Source organism: Euprymna scolopes, chromosome 41, assembly GCF_053919585.1.
Source record: "Euprymna scolopes isolate OS-2025 chromosome 41, ASM5391958v1, whole genome shotgun sequence".
Classification (NCBI taxonomy): Eukaryota; Metazoa; Mollusca; class Cephalopoda; order Sepiida; family Sepiolidae; genus Euprymna; species Euprymna scolopes.
In genome coordinates, this window is record NC_136522.1 from 31851351 (window position 1) to 31872279 (window position 20929).

General features: G+C 29.2%; 1 protein-coding gene across 1 annotated transcript in view; it reads right to left on the reverse strand.

Moving 5' to 3' along the window:
- LOC145266653 (P-selectin-like) overlaps positions 1-18494 on the reverse strand; it is a 126802-nt gene extending 108308 nt beyond the window's left edge. The window contains exon 1 of the mRNA XM_080122579.1: positions 18293-18494. Coding sequence (XP_079978705.1) covers positions 18293-18494 — 202 coding nt within the window. The remainder of the gene's footprint in view (positions 1-18292) is intronic.
- Between the last annotated feature and the right edge of the window lie 2435 nt (positions 18495-20929).

Genomic DNA, 20929 nt, shown 5'->3' on the forward strand with positions numbered 1-20929 from the left:
AAAAACAAAAAAAAAAACAAGGGAAAGAAATCGCAGTATTTTTTTAAAATATAACTTATGGAACAGGGGGCTTTTTAAAAACTACATCTTCCTAAAAAAACAAACCGATAAACAACAAAAACAAAAACAAAAAAAAACAAATGAAATTAAAAAGATTCTTGATAAACAGGAGTAAAGTTTTCGATAAAATATAATTTTATCGATTATCAATCTTTATTGTCGTTTTGCAAAAAAAATATACATGAAGAAGAAGAAGAAGAAAAGAAATTAGAAACAAATAGAATTAAAAAAAAACAACAGCAAAATGAATCGACCCTTCCTTTGTTTTTTTTATTGTTTTATTTTTATTATTCTTTTTATTTCTCTAAAACATACCGTTAATATAAGAAAATCTAATGCCTAAACAGGAATTTAAAAATTGTTATTAACTAATAAATTAAAAAATATTGGGGGGGGGGAGACAGCCCGTGTGTTAAAAAACTCTCATAAAGTCATATTTTTACTTCAAAAGTTTTAAATAAATCATTAAGAAAAAAGTAATCTATAACAAAATTTATTAATCTACTTCGTCGAAAACTCTACTTCCGTTTATCAAGAATTTTTTAATTTCATTTTTTGTTGTTGTTCATTGTTTTGCTTTTGAGGGAGAAATAGTTTTTTAAAAAGCCCCTCCATCCCTTAAGTATACAAATAAATTGTACAGTTGCCTCACTATTTCGTTTCGCTAAAAATATTAAAATTAAAGCAATGTTGCCTTTATTACTCCGCAAGATCGCGGACGCAAACGAATGGAAAAAGTGGAAGGGAACGCAGATTTTAGCGAAACGAAATTAGCGAGTGACTGTACAGTCTAGCAAGAAAAAAAAAACAACAATCTTCCTGCTTAAAACAACTTCCAATAATTAAGAAATGTTTAAACTGTAGTTTCGCGTAACATTTTAATAAACAAAAGATACAGTGAAAATTGAATTCTATCTCCCTTTCTCTGCATAATGACCAAAACAATAAAACGAAAAATGAAAAAAACAACAAAAAAAAAACAATGGAATAAAATAACTAAGAAGTAATGTAATCTTCCCTAATAGCAAACAAAGAAATTTTAATGTCTTTTTTTTTTGTTAAGAATAAATAAAAGTACTGTGAAAAAATGTAAATAGATAAATTAAAACACAAAAAAACTTATCTAATAATTTAGCCTGTCTTTTGTAAGAATTGGTTTTTGTTTATGTATTTGTTCTTTGTTTATGTAAAATGTTATGTCAAACTACAGTGTTGTTGAAACAAAAAAAAATTTCTTCATTATTGGACGTTGTTATCAGCAGTTGTAGTTTTTTTCTTGCTAGGCTGTACAGTCGACTCGCTAATTTCGTTTCGCTAAAATTTGCATTTTCTTCCACTTTTTCCACCCGTTCGCATCCGTCAACATTGCTAAAATTTATTTTCTTTTGGAGGGTGGTGGCTCTTTTTAAAACTAAATCCCCTTCAATATTTTCTCTGATTTTCTGTTCTTGAGACCCCTAAGATGTGATCCCCTCATGTCTGACACTATTTCTTGTTCTCACGTAACACTCGACGCTCCTTGTTTTTTTTTTTGCTGAATAAACGCTTTAAAATAAGTTAAACCACTAACAACTTAGCCAGCTAGGTAGAAAATCGATTTTGCCCTTTTTAAGTATAAATTAAAAAAAAATATTATACGGTCTGTAGTCTCTATTTTGAACTGAATGAACGCTTTAAAATAAGCTAAACCACTAAAACCTTAGCCAGCTAGGTAGAAAACGAACACTTAGAAAATCGATTTTATCTTCTTTTTTTTAACAATTACAAGTAAACGAGTAAAAAATATTTTTAAAAATATTATGAGAGGGTGTAGTCTCTTTCAAAAAAACAATATCTTCATCAAGAACTGTCATGAAATGTGTTTTCAATCGATATTTATTCAATAATGGACGAATTTACCTTTCTAGCACAAATGAACGAGTTTTCTATGGACGAGTTTCCGTGGACGAGTTTTCTATGGACGAGTTTTCTATGGGCGAGTTTTTCTAAATTTACCAAATGGAAAAACTCATAGTTACAAAAACAAAACAAACTCCCGTCATTCAAGAATCTTTTTAAGCACTATGCTTTTATGCGTTTCATTAAACTGTCGCCAGGTGGCTCTCCTCTGTCAGGGAACAGGGGACAATATTACTTCAATTTCAAAATACGTTTCGAAAAGAAATCCAAAGTTGTTTTAAGTCGAAAAATGTTTCATTTAAATGATGTATTTGATCGAAAATAAATAAATAAAAACAAAAAATTACTTTTATAAAGATTCCGTGTTGCTTTCATTACAAAATTGTTTTATTCAAATTATATTTTCTTGCCGATACTTTGAAATGTTTTTATAATTATATATTGATACATTTTATACAATATATATTTTGGTTTACATATATTTTTATGTCTGGAAAAACATCTTGTTTGTTAGCAATTTCCCGTGTTATTTGACCAAGAAGAAATTCTAGTTATCACCTTCTAACAATGGCCGCTTTCCGCATACTGCAGAAGTGCCTCTTTTTAAATTTCGTTTTTTTTGTTGTTTTTGTTTTTTTATTATTGCTTTGTTTTCGAGGGAGATGTGGTTTTTTAAAATTATATCTACCTCAGTATTTCCTTTAATTTTCTATTTTTGAGCGATTATCGAAACTCTCAAGATGCCATCCTCTCATGTCAGAAATTTTTTGTTCTAAAGTAACACTCGATACTGCGTGTCTTATTACTAAATAAATGCTTTAAAATAAGTTGAACTACTAAAAACGTACAAAGCTAGGTAAAAAGCGAACACTTAAAAAAAATCAATTATATTTTTTTAAAACAGTAAACAAGTAAAAATATTTTTCAAAAATATTATGGGCTGTGTATTCTCTTTTTAAAACTATATCTCGTTCAATAACGGTCATAACGTGTTTTAATCGATATTTATTCGATAATAGACCCGTTTTCCTAGCAACGAACGAGTTTTCCATGGACAAGTCTTCCTAAATTCTAGATACATAAGCACAATTATTTTTTTATTTCGATTTATTTACCATTATTTTTTTATTTCGAATTATTTACTATTGCTTTTTATTTCGAATTATTTACCATTATTTTTTATTTAGAATTATTTATTATTGTTTTTTATTTCGAATTATTTACAATTATTTTTATATTTCGAATTATTTACTATTGTTTTTTATTTCGAATTATTTACTATTGTTTTTTATTTCGAATTATTTACCATTATTTTTTATTTCGAATTATTAACCATTATTTTTTATTTTGAATTATTTACCATTATTTTTTTATTTCGAATTATTCGCCTTTATTTTTTTATTTCGAATTATTCGCCTTTATTTTTTTATTTCGAATTATTTATCATTATTTTTTTATTTCGAATTATTTGCCTTTATTTTTTATTTCGAATTATTTGCCATTATTTTTTTATTTCGAATTATTTACCATTATTTTTTTATTTCGAAGTATTTACCATTATTTTTTTATTTCGAATTATTTACCATTATTTTTTTTATTTCGAATTATTCGCCTTTATTTTTTATTTCGAATTATTCGCCTTTATGTTTTTATTTCGAATTATTCGCCTTTATTTTTTTATTTCGAATTATTTACCATTATTTTTTTATTTCGAATTATTTGACTTTATTTTTTTATTTCGAATTATTTGCCATTATTTTTTATTTCGAATTATTTACCATTATTTTTTTATTTCGAATTATTTACCATTATTTTATTATTTCGAATTATTTACCATTATTTTTTTATTTCGAATTATTTACAATTATTGTTTTATTTCGAATTATTTACCATTATTTTTTATTTCGATTTATTTACCATTATTTTTTTTATTTCGAATTATTTACCATTATTTTTTATTTCGAATTATTTACCTTTATTTTTTATTTCGAATTATTTACCATTATTTTTTATTTCGAATTATTTACCATTATTTTTTTATTTCGAATTATTTACCATTATTTTTTATTGCGAATTATTTACCATTATTATTTATTTCGAATTATTTACCATTATTTTTTTATTTCGAATTATTTATCATTATTTTTTTATTTCGAATTACTTATCATTATTTTTTTATTTCGAATTATTTATCATTATTTTTTTATTTCGATTTATTTACCATTATTTTTTATTTCGAATTATTTACCATCATTTTTTTATTTCGAATTATTTACCATTATTTTTTATTGCAAATTATTTACCATTATTTTTTATTTCGAATTATTTACCATTATTTTTTTTATTTCGAATTATTTACCATTATTATTTATTTCGAATTATTTACCATTATTTTTTTATTTCGAATTATTTACCATTATTTTTTTATTTCGAATTATTTACCATTATTTTTTTATTTCGAATTATTTACCATTATTTTTATATTTCGAATTATTTATCATTATTTTTATATTTCGAATTATTTACCATTATTTTTTATTTCGAATTATTTACCATTATTTTTTATTTCGAATTATTTGCCTTTATTTTTTTATTTCGAATTATTTACCATTATGTTGTATTTCGAGTTATTTACCATTATTTTTTATTTTGAATTATTTACCATTATTTTGTATTTCGAATTATTTACCATAATTGTTTATTTCGCATTATTTACCATTATGTTTTATTTCGAATTATTTACCATTATTTTTTATTTCGAATTATTTACTATTATTCTTTTTTATTTCGAATTATTTACCATTATTTTTTATTTCGAATTATTTACCATTACTTTTTTTATTTCGAATTATTTACCATAATTTTTTTATTTCGAATTATTTACCATTATTTTTTATTTCGAATTATTTACCATTATTTTTTTATTTCGAATTATTTACCATTATTTTTTTATTTCGAATTATTTACCATTATTTTTTATTTCGAATTATTTACCATTTTTTTTTATTTCGAATTATTTACCATTATTTTTTTATTTCGAATTATTTACCATTATTATTTTTATTTCGAATTATTTACCATTATTTTTTTTTATTTCGAATTATTTACCATTATTTTTTATTTCGAATTATTTACCATTATTTTTTTATTTCGAATTATGTACCATTATTTTTATATTTCGAATTATTTATCATTTTTTTATATTTCGAATTATTTACCATTATTTTTTATTTCGAATTATTTACTATTTTGTTTTATTTCGAATTATTTACCATTATTTTTTATTTCGAATTATTTACCATTATTTTTATATTTCGAATTATTTACCATTATTTTTATATCGAATTATTTACCATTATTTTTTTTCGAATTATTTACCATAATTTTTTTATTTCGAATTATTTACCATTATTTTTTATTTCGAATTATTTACCATTATTTTTTATTTCGAATTATTTACCATTATTTTTTATTTCGAATTATTTACCATTATTTTTTATTTCGAATTATTTACCATTATTTTTTTTTATTTCGAATTATTTACCATTATTTTTTATTTCGAATTATTTACCATTATTTTTTATTTCGAATTATTTACCATTAGTTTTTTATTTCGAATTATTTACCATTATTTTATTATTTCGAATTATTTACCATTATTTTTTTTTATTTCGAATTATTTACCATTATTTTTGTATTTCGAATTATTTACCATTATTTTTTATTTCGAATTATTTACCATTAGTTTTTTATTTCGAATTATTTACCATTATTTTATTATTTCGAATTATTTACCATTATTTTTTTTTATTTCGAATTATTTACCATTTTTTTATATTTCGAATTATTTACCATCATTTTTTTATTTCGAATTATTTACCATTATTTTTATATTTCGAATTATTTATCATTATTTTTATATTTCGAATTATTTACCATTGTTTTTATTTCGAATTATTTACCATTATTTTTTATTTCGAATTATTTACCATTATTTTTTTATTTCGAATTATTTACCATTATTTTTTATTTCGAATTATTTACCATTATTTTTTTATTTCGAATTATTTACCATTATTTTTTTTATTTCGAATTATTTACCATTATTTTTTATTTCGAATTATTTACCATTTTTTTTTATTTCGAATTATTTACCATTATTTTTTTATTTCGAATTATTTACCATTATGTTTTATTTCGAATTATTTACCATTATTATTTTTATTTCGAATTAATTACCATTATTTTTTTTTATTTCGAATTATTTACCATTATTTTTTATTTCGAATTATTTACCATTATTTTTTTATTTCGAATTATGTACCATTATTTTTATATTTCGAATTATTTATCATTTTTTTATATTTCGAATTATTTACCATTATTTTTTATTTCGAATTATTTACTATTTTGTTTTATTTCGAATTATTTACCATTATTTTTTATTTCGAATTATTTACCATTATTTTTATATTTCGAATTTTTTACCATTATTTTTTATATCGAATTATTTACCATTATTTTTTTTCGAATTATTTACCATAATTTTTTTATTTCGAATTATTTACCATTATTTTTTATTTCGAATTATTTACCATTATTTTTTTATTTCGAATTATTTACCATTATTTTTTATTTCGAATTATTTACCATTATTTTTTATTTCGAATTATTTACCATTATTTTTTTTTATTTCGAATTATTTACCATTATTTTTTATTTCGAATTATTTACCATTATTTTTTATTTCGAATTATTTACCATTAGTTTTTTATTTCGAATTATTTACCATTATTTTATTATTTCGAATTATTTACCATTATTTTTTTTTATTTCGAATTATTTACCATTATTTTTTATTTCGAATTATTTACCATTATTTTTTATTTCGAATTATTTACCATTAGTTTTTTATTTCGAATTATTTACCATTATTTTATTATTTCGAATTATTTACCATTTTTTTTTTTTTTTTCGAATTATTTACCATTATTTTTATATTTCGAATTATTTACCATCATTTTTTTATTTCGAATTATTTACCATTATTTTTATATTTCGAATTATTTATCATTATTTTTATATTTCGAATTATTTACCATTATTTTTTTATTTCGAATTATTTACCATTATTTTTTATTTCGAATTATTTACCATTATTTTTTTATTTCGAATTATTTACCATTATTTTTTATTTCGAATTATTTACCATTATTTTTATTTCGAATTATTTACCATAATTTTTTTATTTCGAATTATTTACCATTATTTTTTATTTCGAATTATTTACCATTTTTTTTTTTTCGAATTATTTACCATTTTTTTTTATTTCGAATTATTTACCATTATTTTTTATTTCCAATTATTTACCATTATTTTTTTATTTCGAATTATTTACCATTATTTTTTATTTCGAATTATTTACCATTATTTTTTTATTTCGAATTATTTACCATTATTTTTATATTTCGAATTATTTATCATTATTTTTTTATGTCGAATTAGGTACCATTATTTTTTATTTCGAATTATTTACCATTATTTTTTGTGTCGAATTATTTACCATTATTTTTTATTTCGAATTATTTACCATTATTTTTTTATTTCGAATTATTTACCATTATTTTTTATTTCGAATTATTTACCATTATTTTTTATTTCGAATTATTTACCATAATTTTTTATTTCGAATTATTTACCATAATTTTTTATTTCGAATTATTTACCATTATTTTTTATTTCGAAATTTTTACTCAAGAAAAAAGGTCCGCATCAAATGGTAATTTTTTTTAATTTGTAGTAATGGACGTTTTTGTTAATTTTTTACCTATTTCGTAGTGATAATAATTAATGCACAATAAAAATAATTAAGTTAAAACAAATTAATTTACGTATAATATCTATTAATTGAAACCTAATATCTATTAATTTACGTCTCATATCGAATGATTCACATCTAACATCGATTAATTTGCTCTTAATGTCTATAATTGACGTTTAATAACTATAAATCGCTGTCGTCTATCTATAATTTCACAACTTACGTATATTAATTGATGTCTAATATTTATAATTGACGCAATATATATATAAATTAATATTCAATATCAATAAGTAATATCTAATATCTATTAATTATTGTCTATCTATTAATTGACGCTCGATATCAATTAATTAAAGTCGCATATCTATTAATTGATATTTAATATTACCTATTATTATGTCATTATATATAAATACATTAATAGCTATTATAGACTTATATATTATTTTAAATTATAATTACACCTATTGATTGACGTTTAATATTAATCTACAACGTCTAATCCTAATTAATTTACTCTAATATCTATTAATTAATATCTGATATTCATTAATATTTATTTAAATATTAAATAATTAATAGCTATTAATTCACATCTTATATCTATTAATGAACATTCAATATTTATTAATTATCGACTAATATCTATTAATCAATGTCTAATATCCATTAATAAATGTAAATATCTATCAATTAACGTCCAATATATATAAATTGGTGTCTAATATTTATCTATTGACATCTAATATCTAATTATTGACGTCTAATATCGATTAATTGACGTCTTATATCTATTAGTTGCGGCCGAATGTTTATTAATTGACCACTGGTATCTATTAACTTATGTATAATATTTATTAAGTGAAATTTAATACGTATAACTTAACGTCTGATATCAATCACCCGCTTATTAACATGTATTAGTTCACATCTAATAGATATTAACGTTCTTAATATCTATTAATGAACATCTATAAATTGACAGATGATATCTGTTGATGTCTAATGTTTACTTATTAACACATAATATCTTACGTCCAATATCTATTAATAGACGTCAATATATATAATTACGTCGAAAAGACAGTTTTAATTAAAATTTTTGATTTCAAATGATGTATTTTCAAATACGTTTCTTTATAATGCCTTTACTTTTAATATCATTTTAAATAGCATTTTTCGCTCTCTCTAATCGTTTAAATTACAATCGTTTTAACAAAATTGTTTCTTCGTTTCAAAATGTTGACTACAAGGTAAAAAAAAACAAATTCGCACAATTTTCATATTTCAATTCAAACTAAGCCAAAAAACTGGTGATACAGTTCTCGATATCAACGCTGCATTTGGCCCAGGAACAACTACTGACAACGATCAATTAAGAGCCTTAGTCGAAGACCATCCACGCACAATTGTTCGTGAAGTTGCTTTTGAATTAGACGTAACATATACGACGATTTCCGACCACTTGGGAGAGATTGGAATGACAAAAACTTGATAAATTGGTGCTTCACGAATTGAACGACAAACAAAAGAAAAACTGTTATGAAGTGTCATGTTCCCTTCTTTTACTCAACAAGAACGACCCGTTTCTCGACCGAGTTGTGACTTGCGATGAAAAGTGGATTCTTTACGACAACCGACGATGCTCAGCTCAGTGGTTAGCCACCGACGAAGCTCACCGACACTTCTTGAAGCCAGAGTTGCACCAAAAAGAGGTCACGCTGACTGTAGTCTGCGACTTGTCTTATCCATTACAGTTTTTTGAATGCAGACCAAACTCTTACGGCGGAGAAATACTGTCAACAAATGTATGAAATGTATCAGAAACTTTAACAACAAAACCCAAGATTAGTTAATAGAAAAGGCCCAATTCTTCACGACAATGCTCGACCGCACGTTGCTAAAAAATAATAATAATTGACATCTAATAACTATAAACTTGCGTCTAATACCTATTAATTGACGTCTAATATTTATTGATTGACGTTTAATATCTATTAATTGACGACTAATGTATATAATTGACGAATAGTGGCTTTGTATCGGTACAGGGTATTCTCAGGTGTGAGTAGTCTTCTAGCACGATAGCAAAACCACCTTTTTTGCAGCAGTCTTCGCAATGTCCTCAATGTATTTGTTTCAGTTCATATTACCTCTGAATGTTAAGCCGAAGAATTTGAAAGAAGGAGTGACAAGTGGAGTATTATTTTTCATGGATATCAGTGGTTAAGAAGATTTCTTGGAATTGTTAAAGGATATTAGCTTAGTCTTACTAGCATTAACTGTTACCATCCATTTACAACCCCATTCCTCTAAGGTCTGGAGATCATTTTCTAAGGATTCTGCCATTGTCTTAGATTTGTGTACATCCTTTCTTTCATGGTCAATATTATAGTACGCTGTATCAAATATATCCATCTATAACACAATATTATCAGGGAGGTCGTTAATGAATATCAGGAATTATAGTGGTTAATAGATCGACCCTTTTGAAACAATTGTATTAATGTTGTGATGTTAACGTCCAATATCTATTAATAGATATATATATATATCTATTAATTTATGTCTAATATATATTAATTGACCTCTAATATCTTAAAATCGACGGCTAATGCCTATTACTTGATAACAGAGCTCTATTAATTGACGTTTAATATCTATTAATGTATCTAAAATTGATATCAAATATTTATTATCAGATCTCTATCTATTGTTTAATGCATATTAATAAACGTCTAATCTATATTAATCGACGTCTCATATCTATTGACATATATTTATTAATTGCTCTCTAATAGCTAATCATAAACATATAACATCTATTTAAAGAAGGTGATATATATTGACGTATAATATCTATTAATTGACGTTTAATCATTATTAATTGATGTCTAATATCTTCGAAAGGCGTTCAATAAGTAATGCCTCTGACCCACTTCCCATAGCAGTAGAGCAACGAAACTTGGCACAGTTATTAGCCTTTCTCTACATAGGAACCACCCAGAGTTATGCATTTCTCCCATCGTTTGATGCAGCTCTGGAGACCGTTTTTGAAGAACACCCCAGGTTGGTCTTCCAACCACGACGTGACTTCAGAAATCAAGGCTGCATCATCTAGGAAACGCTTTCCTTTCAAAAACAACTTCATGGCTGGGAAAAGGTGAAAGTCAAAGCGTGCAAGGTCAGGAGAGTAGGGAGGATGGGGGAGGATTTCATAACCACACACCCGTGCTTCTGATCTGGCGACATGCGAGTTGTAGATCGGAGCGTTGTCCTGCAGGAGGAGGGTACCTTTGCTGATCTTGCCCCGCCTCTTGATTTTGATAGCTTCCCTTAATTTCCTCAAAAGTGAAGCATAATAGGCTCCTGTAATTGTGGTACCCTTTGCCAGGAAATCTGTCATCACTACTCCGCCCTGGTCCCAGAAGACTGTGAGCATGACCTTGCCAGCGGAGAGCTGCACCCTTGCCTTCTTTGGAGGTGGTGAGTCCAAGTGCTTCCACTGCATTGACTGGGCTTTGGTCTCTGAATCATAGTGATGGATCCAGGTTTCATCCTGTGTAATCAGTCTTTTGAAAAACTTTGACTCATCTTCTTGGCACATCTCCAAATTCATCTTCGAGCACTCGACGCGTTCTCGCTTCTGGAATGGTGTGAGCAACCTGGGAATCCATCTGGCAGACACCTTATGCATATGCAAATGGTCATGAATGATAGTTTCCACAGACCCTGTACTAATCTTGACATCTTGAGCTATTTGGCGAATAGTAATGTGCCGATCTTCCAAAATGGTAGCCTCAACTTGACGGAAAGATGCCTCATCACAGGCAGAAGGGAGGCGACCAGGTCTAGGAGCTGTTTCCACAGACTTCCGGCCATGTTTGAATTCACGATGCCAGCGTTTTACAAGGTTATATGATGGGGCATTATCACTATAAGTTTCTTTCATTTCATCAAAAGTCTCCTGTGGTGTGCGTCCTTTCAAATACAAAAACCGGATCACTGCTCGACATTCAACAGGCTCCATTTCACACCTGACTCAGTTCAAACACCTGTAAAACAGAAACCACAATTAGTTCAGAGCTGTAATTTGCCACATAACCCGTAGAGATATAAATCATTGCACATGCAAAATTTCAGCCAGATCAGACAACTGGAAGTGGGCCAGAGGCATTACTTATTGCACGCCCTTCGTATTTATTGACGTCTTAATATGTAGTAATCCACGTCTAATACCTGTAATTTTACGTATAATATCTATAAATTGACGCCCAATATGTATTAAGATACATCTAATATATATTAACTGACCGTTAATACTTATTAATTGATCTCTTATATCTATTAATTGATGTCTAATATTTATTAATTGACGTCTAATATTGATTAAATGATCTTTAATATCTATAAAGTAACGTCTACTATCGTTTAACTGATTATTAATACATATTAATTGACGTTTAATATCTATTAATAGATGTCTAACACATATTAACTAACGTAACATTTATTGATACTTAATATCTCGACGTCTAATTATTAATTTATGTCTATTTACTAATATCTATTAATTGCAAGATAATATCTATTGATGTCTAATGTCTAAATTTGACAGATAATTAGCAATCGACGTCTAATATCTATAATTTGACGTATAATATTTATTAATTAACGCCTAATATCTGTTAATTGAAGTTTAATATTTATTATTTTACATCAATATCTATAATACTTATTAATTGAGATTTTATATCTATAAATTAAAATACAATCTCTCTATATATATGTCTAATATTTATAGTTTGACGTTTAATATTTATTATTTTACGTATAATACTTATTAATTGACATAATTAAATATTAATTTATTGACGCATAATATCTAATGAGTGAGATCTAATGTCTTTTAATTGACATCTGATAGCTATAAATCACGTATTATTTTTACTAATTGGCACCTAATATCTATAATTACGTCTAATATCTATTAATTTACCTCCAATATCTATTAACTGACTCTCTAATACATTTCAATTGATGATTCCATCCAGCGCAGCCGAGATTGAACTCACTACACGAGTTTGTAGTGTAATTCAAATCTTAACGGTAGCTGAATACTTGATGCTTTGCCAGGGCTATCAAGGGTATTTTTTATCGTGACGCTATCACTAAATAAGGTGCCTACCACGGCTTAAGAGAGTCCCATCTAACGTCAAGAGGAGGATAAACCGCGCCAGTTTCTCCACCTGGTATTTTACTTCGCGGTACATACAGTACCTCGCCTCCCCAAAATATATATATATATATATATATATATATATATATATATATATATATTCGGCGTCAATTATTATGGATTAGGCATCAATAGATATTCTACATCAGTCAATAATTAGATATTAGCGCCAAATATAGAGATTAGACGTTAATCCATATATATACTTCAATTAATAGGTATAAGACGTAAATTAATTAGTTAGACGTGACTTAAGCGATACTAGGCGTCAATTATAAATATTAGATTTTAATTAATATATATATATATATATATATATATATATAGAGAGAGAGAGAGAGAGAGAAAGAGAGAGAGAGAAAGAGAGAGAGAGAGAGATAGATATAGATATTAACGTTTAATTTATATTTATGTACTTTTAATATCAATACATTAAGGTCTCAAACTTATTAATTGATGTCTTATATTTATTAATTGGCATCAAATATCTGTTGACGTTAAATATATATGAATTGACATCTAATAACTGTGAATTGATATCTAATCAACATTAATTTACGTCTAATTTTTATGACTCGGCGTAAAATATTTATTATGATCTAATACATATCAATTAATTCTAATATCTATTAAATACGAATTATACCTATTGACCTCTAGCATCTATTAATTGACGAAGTATACCAATTGACCTCTAATATTTATTGACATATAATATCTATTCATTAATTTCTTATACTTATTAATAGACATAAATATCTATTAATTTACGATAATCTCTATAAATTGACGGTTTATATCTAATAATTGTCATTTAATATCTATTAAGTGACATTTAATATCAATAAATTGGGGTCGAATATCAATTAACTGGCGTTTAATATGTATTAATTTATGTCTAATATAGATTAACGAACGTTTAATGTGCATAAATGGACGTATCATATATACTTATCGGCGTCTAATATCTAAACATTAACGCCTAATATCTGTTAATTAACGTACAATATTGTTTAATCGACGTATACTATCCATTAATTGACAGTTATTATCTACTAATTGACATCTAACACATATTAACTGACTTTTAATATTTATTAAGTGACATCTAATATCTATTAATAGACGTCTAATATCTATTAATTGACATCAAGTAATTATTAACTGATATCTAACATATTCTAATTGATGCCGGATACCTATTAATTAAAGAATTATGAATTAAATTCTATTGGAAGTGGGGGAGGCGAAGTCATACCATTTGGTTCTTAATATAAACGAAAAATAGTGAGCTTCGACTTCTGATCAGCTTACCACTGAATCCACACAATTAAGAGATTTACCCTCGACCTTGGATTGAGGTTTCTAAATCCCCCAAACTTTGTCAATGGCGCCGTTCAAACATAAATATAAGGATCTTAAGTCAGAGACCTATGAATTATGAACTGTATAATCTTTCAACGAATAGTTATTTTGCTTTTTACATCTATGTGCGATTCTTTTCTTCTTTTTTTTCAGGTGAGCTTTGCTCCCTAGTAATACAGACTTTGGTGACCACTGCCAGACGATTTGTCCTCTTGATCTTTTATAACGTGAGGAGAGTGGTAGTTCATCGGACCAGGACTTTTCAATATCTACGGTTTTCATCAGAGAAAGCGCCAAGTACTGAATGACCAACCAGGACACAGAACAGCCAAATTTGGTAACGTCACCCCGGAACATAGTTGAAGGATACAAGATGTTGACAAGGATAATGCATTCTAATTTTAAATATTTAGCCAAATTATAGATCAATTTTCCTTAACTATGAGTGACCTCTTACTGGACCATCTTCATAAACAAAATCTCTTATATCTTATATCTCTCTGGGATCTTCCAACCCCTCGATTGTATCAGTTAAGATAATAATGAAATGCAACAAGTCTTCAGACGTACCTCTTCACCATACAGTATATCGATACTCTATGGCTGACTGGAATAGCTTCCATACATTTATATCTGATCTACCTCTGCATTCAATGTTTAAAAAGGGTGTGTCCTTTATAGTATCAGACCTGACTAAATGGTTAGTTGTAGGTATAGAGTGATTCATACCATCCAAAAGATTCCAACGAAAATCCAACAGCCAGCCATGGTCTTCCTCAGAATGTGCTGCTGCCATCGTGCACAGAAATCACTTTTTCCATAACTACCAACGTAATATATGTACTGAGACTAAAGCTGCTTTCAGGGCTGCCAGCAACCACTGTAAAAGAGTAATAAAAGATGCAAGAGAGCTATATGTTCAGTCCGTTAAATCTAAATTAGCTGAGCAGCGGCTTGGTTCCCACCAGTTTTGGCAAATAGCAAACAGGATCCTGAACAGAAGCATGCGTTCTATCCCAACCATCATCAACGGACTGTAGGTCATCTCGTCAGTATCAGACAAAGCTAAACTATTTACCAAGAAATTGCAACTAATTCTACCCTATGTGACGAAGGCCATTAACTCTCCGTATTTCCTCCTATAACAGACAACACGCTATGCAACATACAAATATATGTGCATGAGGTCGCCAAGCTAATCAAGAACCTTGATTCCAATAAAGCAACTGGCCCTGACGGCATTCCAATTATAGCGTTAAAAAGGCTTCAACCAGAACTTTCCCCCATACTTACAAAACTGTTTAAGCGTTGTCTTAAGGAGAATTGCTTCCTAACACCCTGGAAAACCGCACCACTATGCCCAGTATTTAAGAATTTAGGTGACAGATCATCTACTTCTCAGTAGAGACCAGTAAATCTCCTGTGTGTCATGAATAGGTTGCTGGCATCCATATTAAATAAAGAAGTAGTCAACCACCTCAGCAGAAATAACCTTCTTAGTGACATGCAACATGGTTTCCTTTCTGCAAGATCTACAGCAGATGTGCTAACGGTTATATCTCATAGGATTAGTGAATCTCTCGATAAAGGTTTCCTTTCTAGGGCAATTTCTCTTGACATATCAAAGGCCATTTGATAAGGTACGGCATAAAGGCCTACTTCACAAGATTTCCAGCTACGGTATAACTGGAAATGTTTTCTCAATTATTAAATCATTTCTCTCTGACAGGCTCATAAGAGTAGTGGTTGATGAGCAGAAATCAGAAGCCACAGTATTAATGCTGGTGTCCCTCAAAGGTTCATTCTGGACCCAACTCTCTTCCTGATCTATATCAATGATCTCCCAAAACACATACTTAAATCATTCGTCAACATCTATGCTGATAACACGACCATCTACAGCAACACATCAAATTAAATGACAAAGTTTTCTCTGATTCTCTCTCCTCTGATCTTAGACCCGTGATACAATAGGGAAAAGATGGCTGGGTTACTTTTAATGCATCTAAAACCAAGCTTCTATCTTTACATCATCAACGCTCTGATCTCCCATCTGGCATCAATTGAAATGGATGGCTGTCGTCTTGGGGAGGCTCCATGTTTTGACAAGCTTCTCGGATTGACCTTTACTCCTGATCTGAAATGGAACACGTACATCAAATCTGTTGCCAAGGTTGCTGGAAAAATGGTGGGATCCTTCTACCACTCCAGGAGATATCTCACCGCTGATGCAATTCTCTATCTATATAAAAGCCAAGTACGTCTAAGGATGGAGTACTGCTGCCATATGTGGGCAGGAGCTGCTAAAAACAGCCTATTTTACCTTGACAGAGTACAAAATAGACTTCGTGGCTTAGTGGGGGGATGTCCTTTTCTCTTCCCTGCAACCTCTCTTTCACAGAAGAGATGTTGCGAGCCTGTCTTTGTTTTATCGTTATTTCCATGGCAAGTACTCGTCTGAGCTCCAATTTCTGGTCCCCGTCTCTCCAATCTTTCATGAAAAACACTCGTCTAGCTGAAACCACTGTCAGTAATTTCCCCCACTCTTTATCTGTGCCTAAATCAAAACGTAGATTCCATGAAAAAAGCTTCTTTCTTAGAAGTACACCCGTGGAACTCTGTTCCGTTTGCGTGTTTCCTATCTGACTACAACTTGGATGTCTTCAAGACCAACATAAATAAATTCCTGACGAACCGTTCCCTTAAGTGAAACACTTTATCAGATCTCCATTACTAACGATTACTACGATATTGTCCCATTGATTACTGTACACGCAATAACCCTTATCCCCGAGTGGCCTCCGGGCCTTGATAAGTGGTGACTTCCAAGTAAAAAAAAAAAAAAATTGAGCAGATGACCTTTTGGACGAACACCTCAACCTGAAATATTTAACTCAAGTATGAATTCCTTTTACTTTAACTATGAATGACCTCTTACTGGACAGTCTCCTCATTGGCCCTAAGTCCTCGTCTAGCACAAAGCTACATTTCCCCATGTATATTCATTAAATATGAGACTATAAATGAGCCTGTACCAAATCAAACTAACAAATCAAAAACTTACCTATATAAGCAGCTGAGCATAGAGAAAATCTTGTTAATCATATCTGGGTTTATCAGTTAGTAGAGACACTAGTTAAGAGTGTATTGTGCACGTGTGCGCCTTAAACAAGCTCTATTGTTGAGAGAGGGTCAACAAGTATTAAACAGGTTACTTTTCGGAAAAAAGAAACTCCATCATGACAATTAATATTCTGAGAAGTTCCGTCAGATGAATGCATAAGAGTAGCTTCACATCGTGCATAGATATTTTTAAGATTGTCTAACGACTTTTAATATTTAAGCCATCTGCTTATAAATAAATGTCTCTCTGTCTCTGTCTCTGTCTCTCTTGATAGTCCTGTTTTTGTCTTTTAGCCTAACAGACAATGATGCCCGATTAAATAATTTTTCTTCTCTAAGAACGAATTTAGTAAGTTAATCGAATGATAATTAGTACAAGAATAATATGATAGGCGTTTCAAAGTGCATTGTGAATGGTGATGACTATACAGAAAAATAAATTCTAGAGCATAAAATGTTGTTCGTTTTAATGGACCACTCCTGTCTTTGTAGCTCTTCAGCATTTTAGTTTTTTGGAATAAAAAATAGGATGCCTTACTTTTGGAACGACCTTTCTACAACATTGTATTATTTGGGTTCTTCGATTTACTGTCTTTATCTTGAGTGTTATTCGCACAAGGTTTTTGCCAATGTTTTTTCTGTAAAGTGATTGGAAAATTCCTTATTCTGTTGACATGCCAAATCAAAGCATGGAATGATAAAAATTGACGAAAACTTGGAAGTTTTAAGTCATTTTAGTCAGACAACATCGGGTATAAGGTTTGTGAAATTAGATAACTTACGTTCACAAGTAGGCGGATCTATCCATTTTCGTGATTCAGCGCATGTGGCGAAATTATTTATGCTTGTCATCCGATATCCCGGCTTGCAATTGTAATAGAGCTGTGATCCATAACTGATACCATTTATGTCGGAGATGGTTGTGTTTTCGATAAAGGAATATATTTCACAGATGATTCCTGTTTGAAAGAAGATGATAATCATGGTTACAATGATTATTAAGATGATGATAATCATGATGATGATGATGATGATTATTATTACGATGATTATAATTATGATGATTATGATTATGATGATGATTATCATAATTATGAGGGTTACAATGATCATGATGATGATTATGATGAGATTATTATTATAATTATGATGGTTATAATTATGATGATTATAATTATGATTATGATGATAATTATTATGCTAATAAGAGTAATTATAACGATTATGATTATTATAATTGTGATGATGATTATGATGATTATGATTCTAATTATGATGATTATGATTATAATGATTATGACAGTTGCAATAGTTATGATAATTATAATGATCATTATAATGATTATGATGATGGTTATGTTATTAGAATGATAATTATGATGAGTTTACTTATGATGGTTATAATTATGATGATTATCGTGGTTACAAAGATTATGATGATTAGGATGATTATGATTGTGATGATGATTATTATGATTATGATGGTTACAATGATCATGATGATGATTATGATGAAATAATGATTATAACTATGATGATTATAATCATGATGATTATGACAGTTGCAATAGTTATGATGATAATGATTACTACGATGATGATTATTAAAATGATGATGATTCTGTGCCTCTCTCTTGGTTAAATATGTCTTTCTCCTTCTTTGCCATCTGTAATTTTGATTTTTTTATAATTATGATGAGCATCATGGTTTCGATGATCATTATGATTATTATGATGATTATGATTATAAATATGATGATTCTTACGGTTACAATCATTATAACGTTCGGCACAGTGGTTGGATGCTGGAGAAGCTCCACAACACTTCCCGAACTGAAATTCCCCCCAAAAAAGTGATGCTGACTGATTGGTGCTCTGTGGCCAGTTTCATCCGTCACAGCTTCTTGAATCCAGGCGAAACGATTACGACTGAGAAGTACTGCCGACTAATTGAAGAAATGCATCAGAAGCTCCAACGTATGTGCCCAAGATTGGTCCATATGAAGGGATTAGTTCTTCTCCATGACAATGCTCGCCCACATGTTACACAACCAACCCTGCAGAAGCTGAACGAATTGGACTACGTGACTCTGCTTCATTCGCCATATTTACCGGACATTTCGCCCACCGATTATCACTTTTTCAAGCATCCTGACAACTTCCTGCACGAAAACTATTTTTGCACCAACATAATAGGAAACATTTTACATTATTGTCGAAAAAAAGAATTGAAATTAATTTTTTTTAAAGATTTCAACCTCTTTGATGAAGACTATGATTTTGACTTTGTATCTTTAAACAGATTCTTTAGATTTTTAGAATCGTCAGAATTCTTCTTCCTCAGCTTTATTGAAGATCATGAGATTTTATTTATATATGTTTGACTTTATAAATTCTTTTTTTTTTTTTTACACAGTGATCACCACTTATCAAGGCCCGGAAGCCACTCAGGGATAAGGGTTATTGCAAGTACATTACGTTAGTGTGGAGATTTGATGAAGTGTTTACTTAAGGGGGCGGTTCATTAGGAATTTGTTAACGTTGGACTTGAAGACATCCAAGTTGTAGTCCGGTGGGAAGCAGGCAGACGGAACAGAGTTCCACAGGCGTGCAGTTCTAAGAAAGAAGCTTTGTTCATGGAATCCGCGTTTTGATTTAGGCACAGATATAAAGTGGGGGAAATTTTTCACAGTGGATTCAGCTAGACGGGTGTTTTTCGTGAAAGATTGGCGAGGGGGGACTAGAAATTGGAGTTCAGACGATCACCTGCCATGGAAATAACGATAAAACAAGGATAGGCTCGCAACGTCTCTTCTGTGGGAGAGAGGTTGCAGGGTAGAGAAAAGCGCATCCCTCACTAAGCCACGAAGTCTATTTTGTACTCTGTCAAGGCAGGATAGGCTGTTTTTAGCAGCTCCTGCCCAGGTATGGCAACAGTATTCCATCCTTGGACGTACTTGGTTTTTATATAGATAGAGAATTGCATCAGTAGTGAGATATCTTCTGGAGCGGTAGAAGGATCCCACCATCTTTCCAGCGACCTTGGCAACAGACTTGATGTACGTGTTCCATTTCAGATCAGGAGTAAAGGTCAAACCCAGAAGCTTGTCAAAACACGGGGCCTCACCCAGACGAGAGCCATCCATCACAATTGATGCCAGATGGGGATCAGAGCGTTGATGATGTAAGGATAGGAGTTTGGTTTTGGATGCATTAAAAGTAACCAGCCACATCTTCCCCCACTGAACCACGCGCTCGAGATCAGAGGAGAGAGAATCAGAGAGAACTTTGTCATTTACAGCCTTTGATGTGTTGCCGTAGATGGTCGTGTCATCAGCATAGATGTCAACAAATGATTTAAGTATGTGTTTAGGGAGGTCATTGATCTAGATCAGGAAGAGAGTTTGGCCCAGGATTAA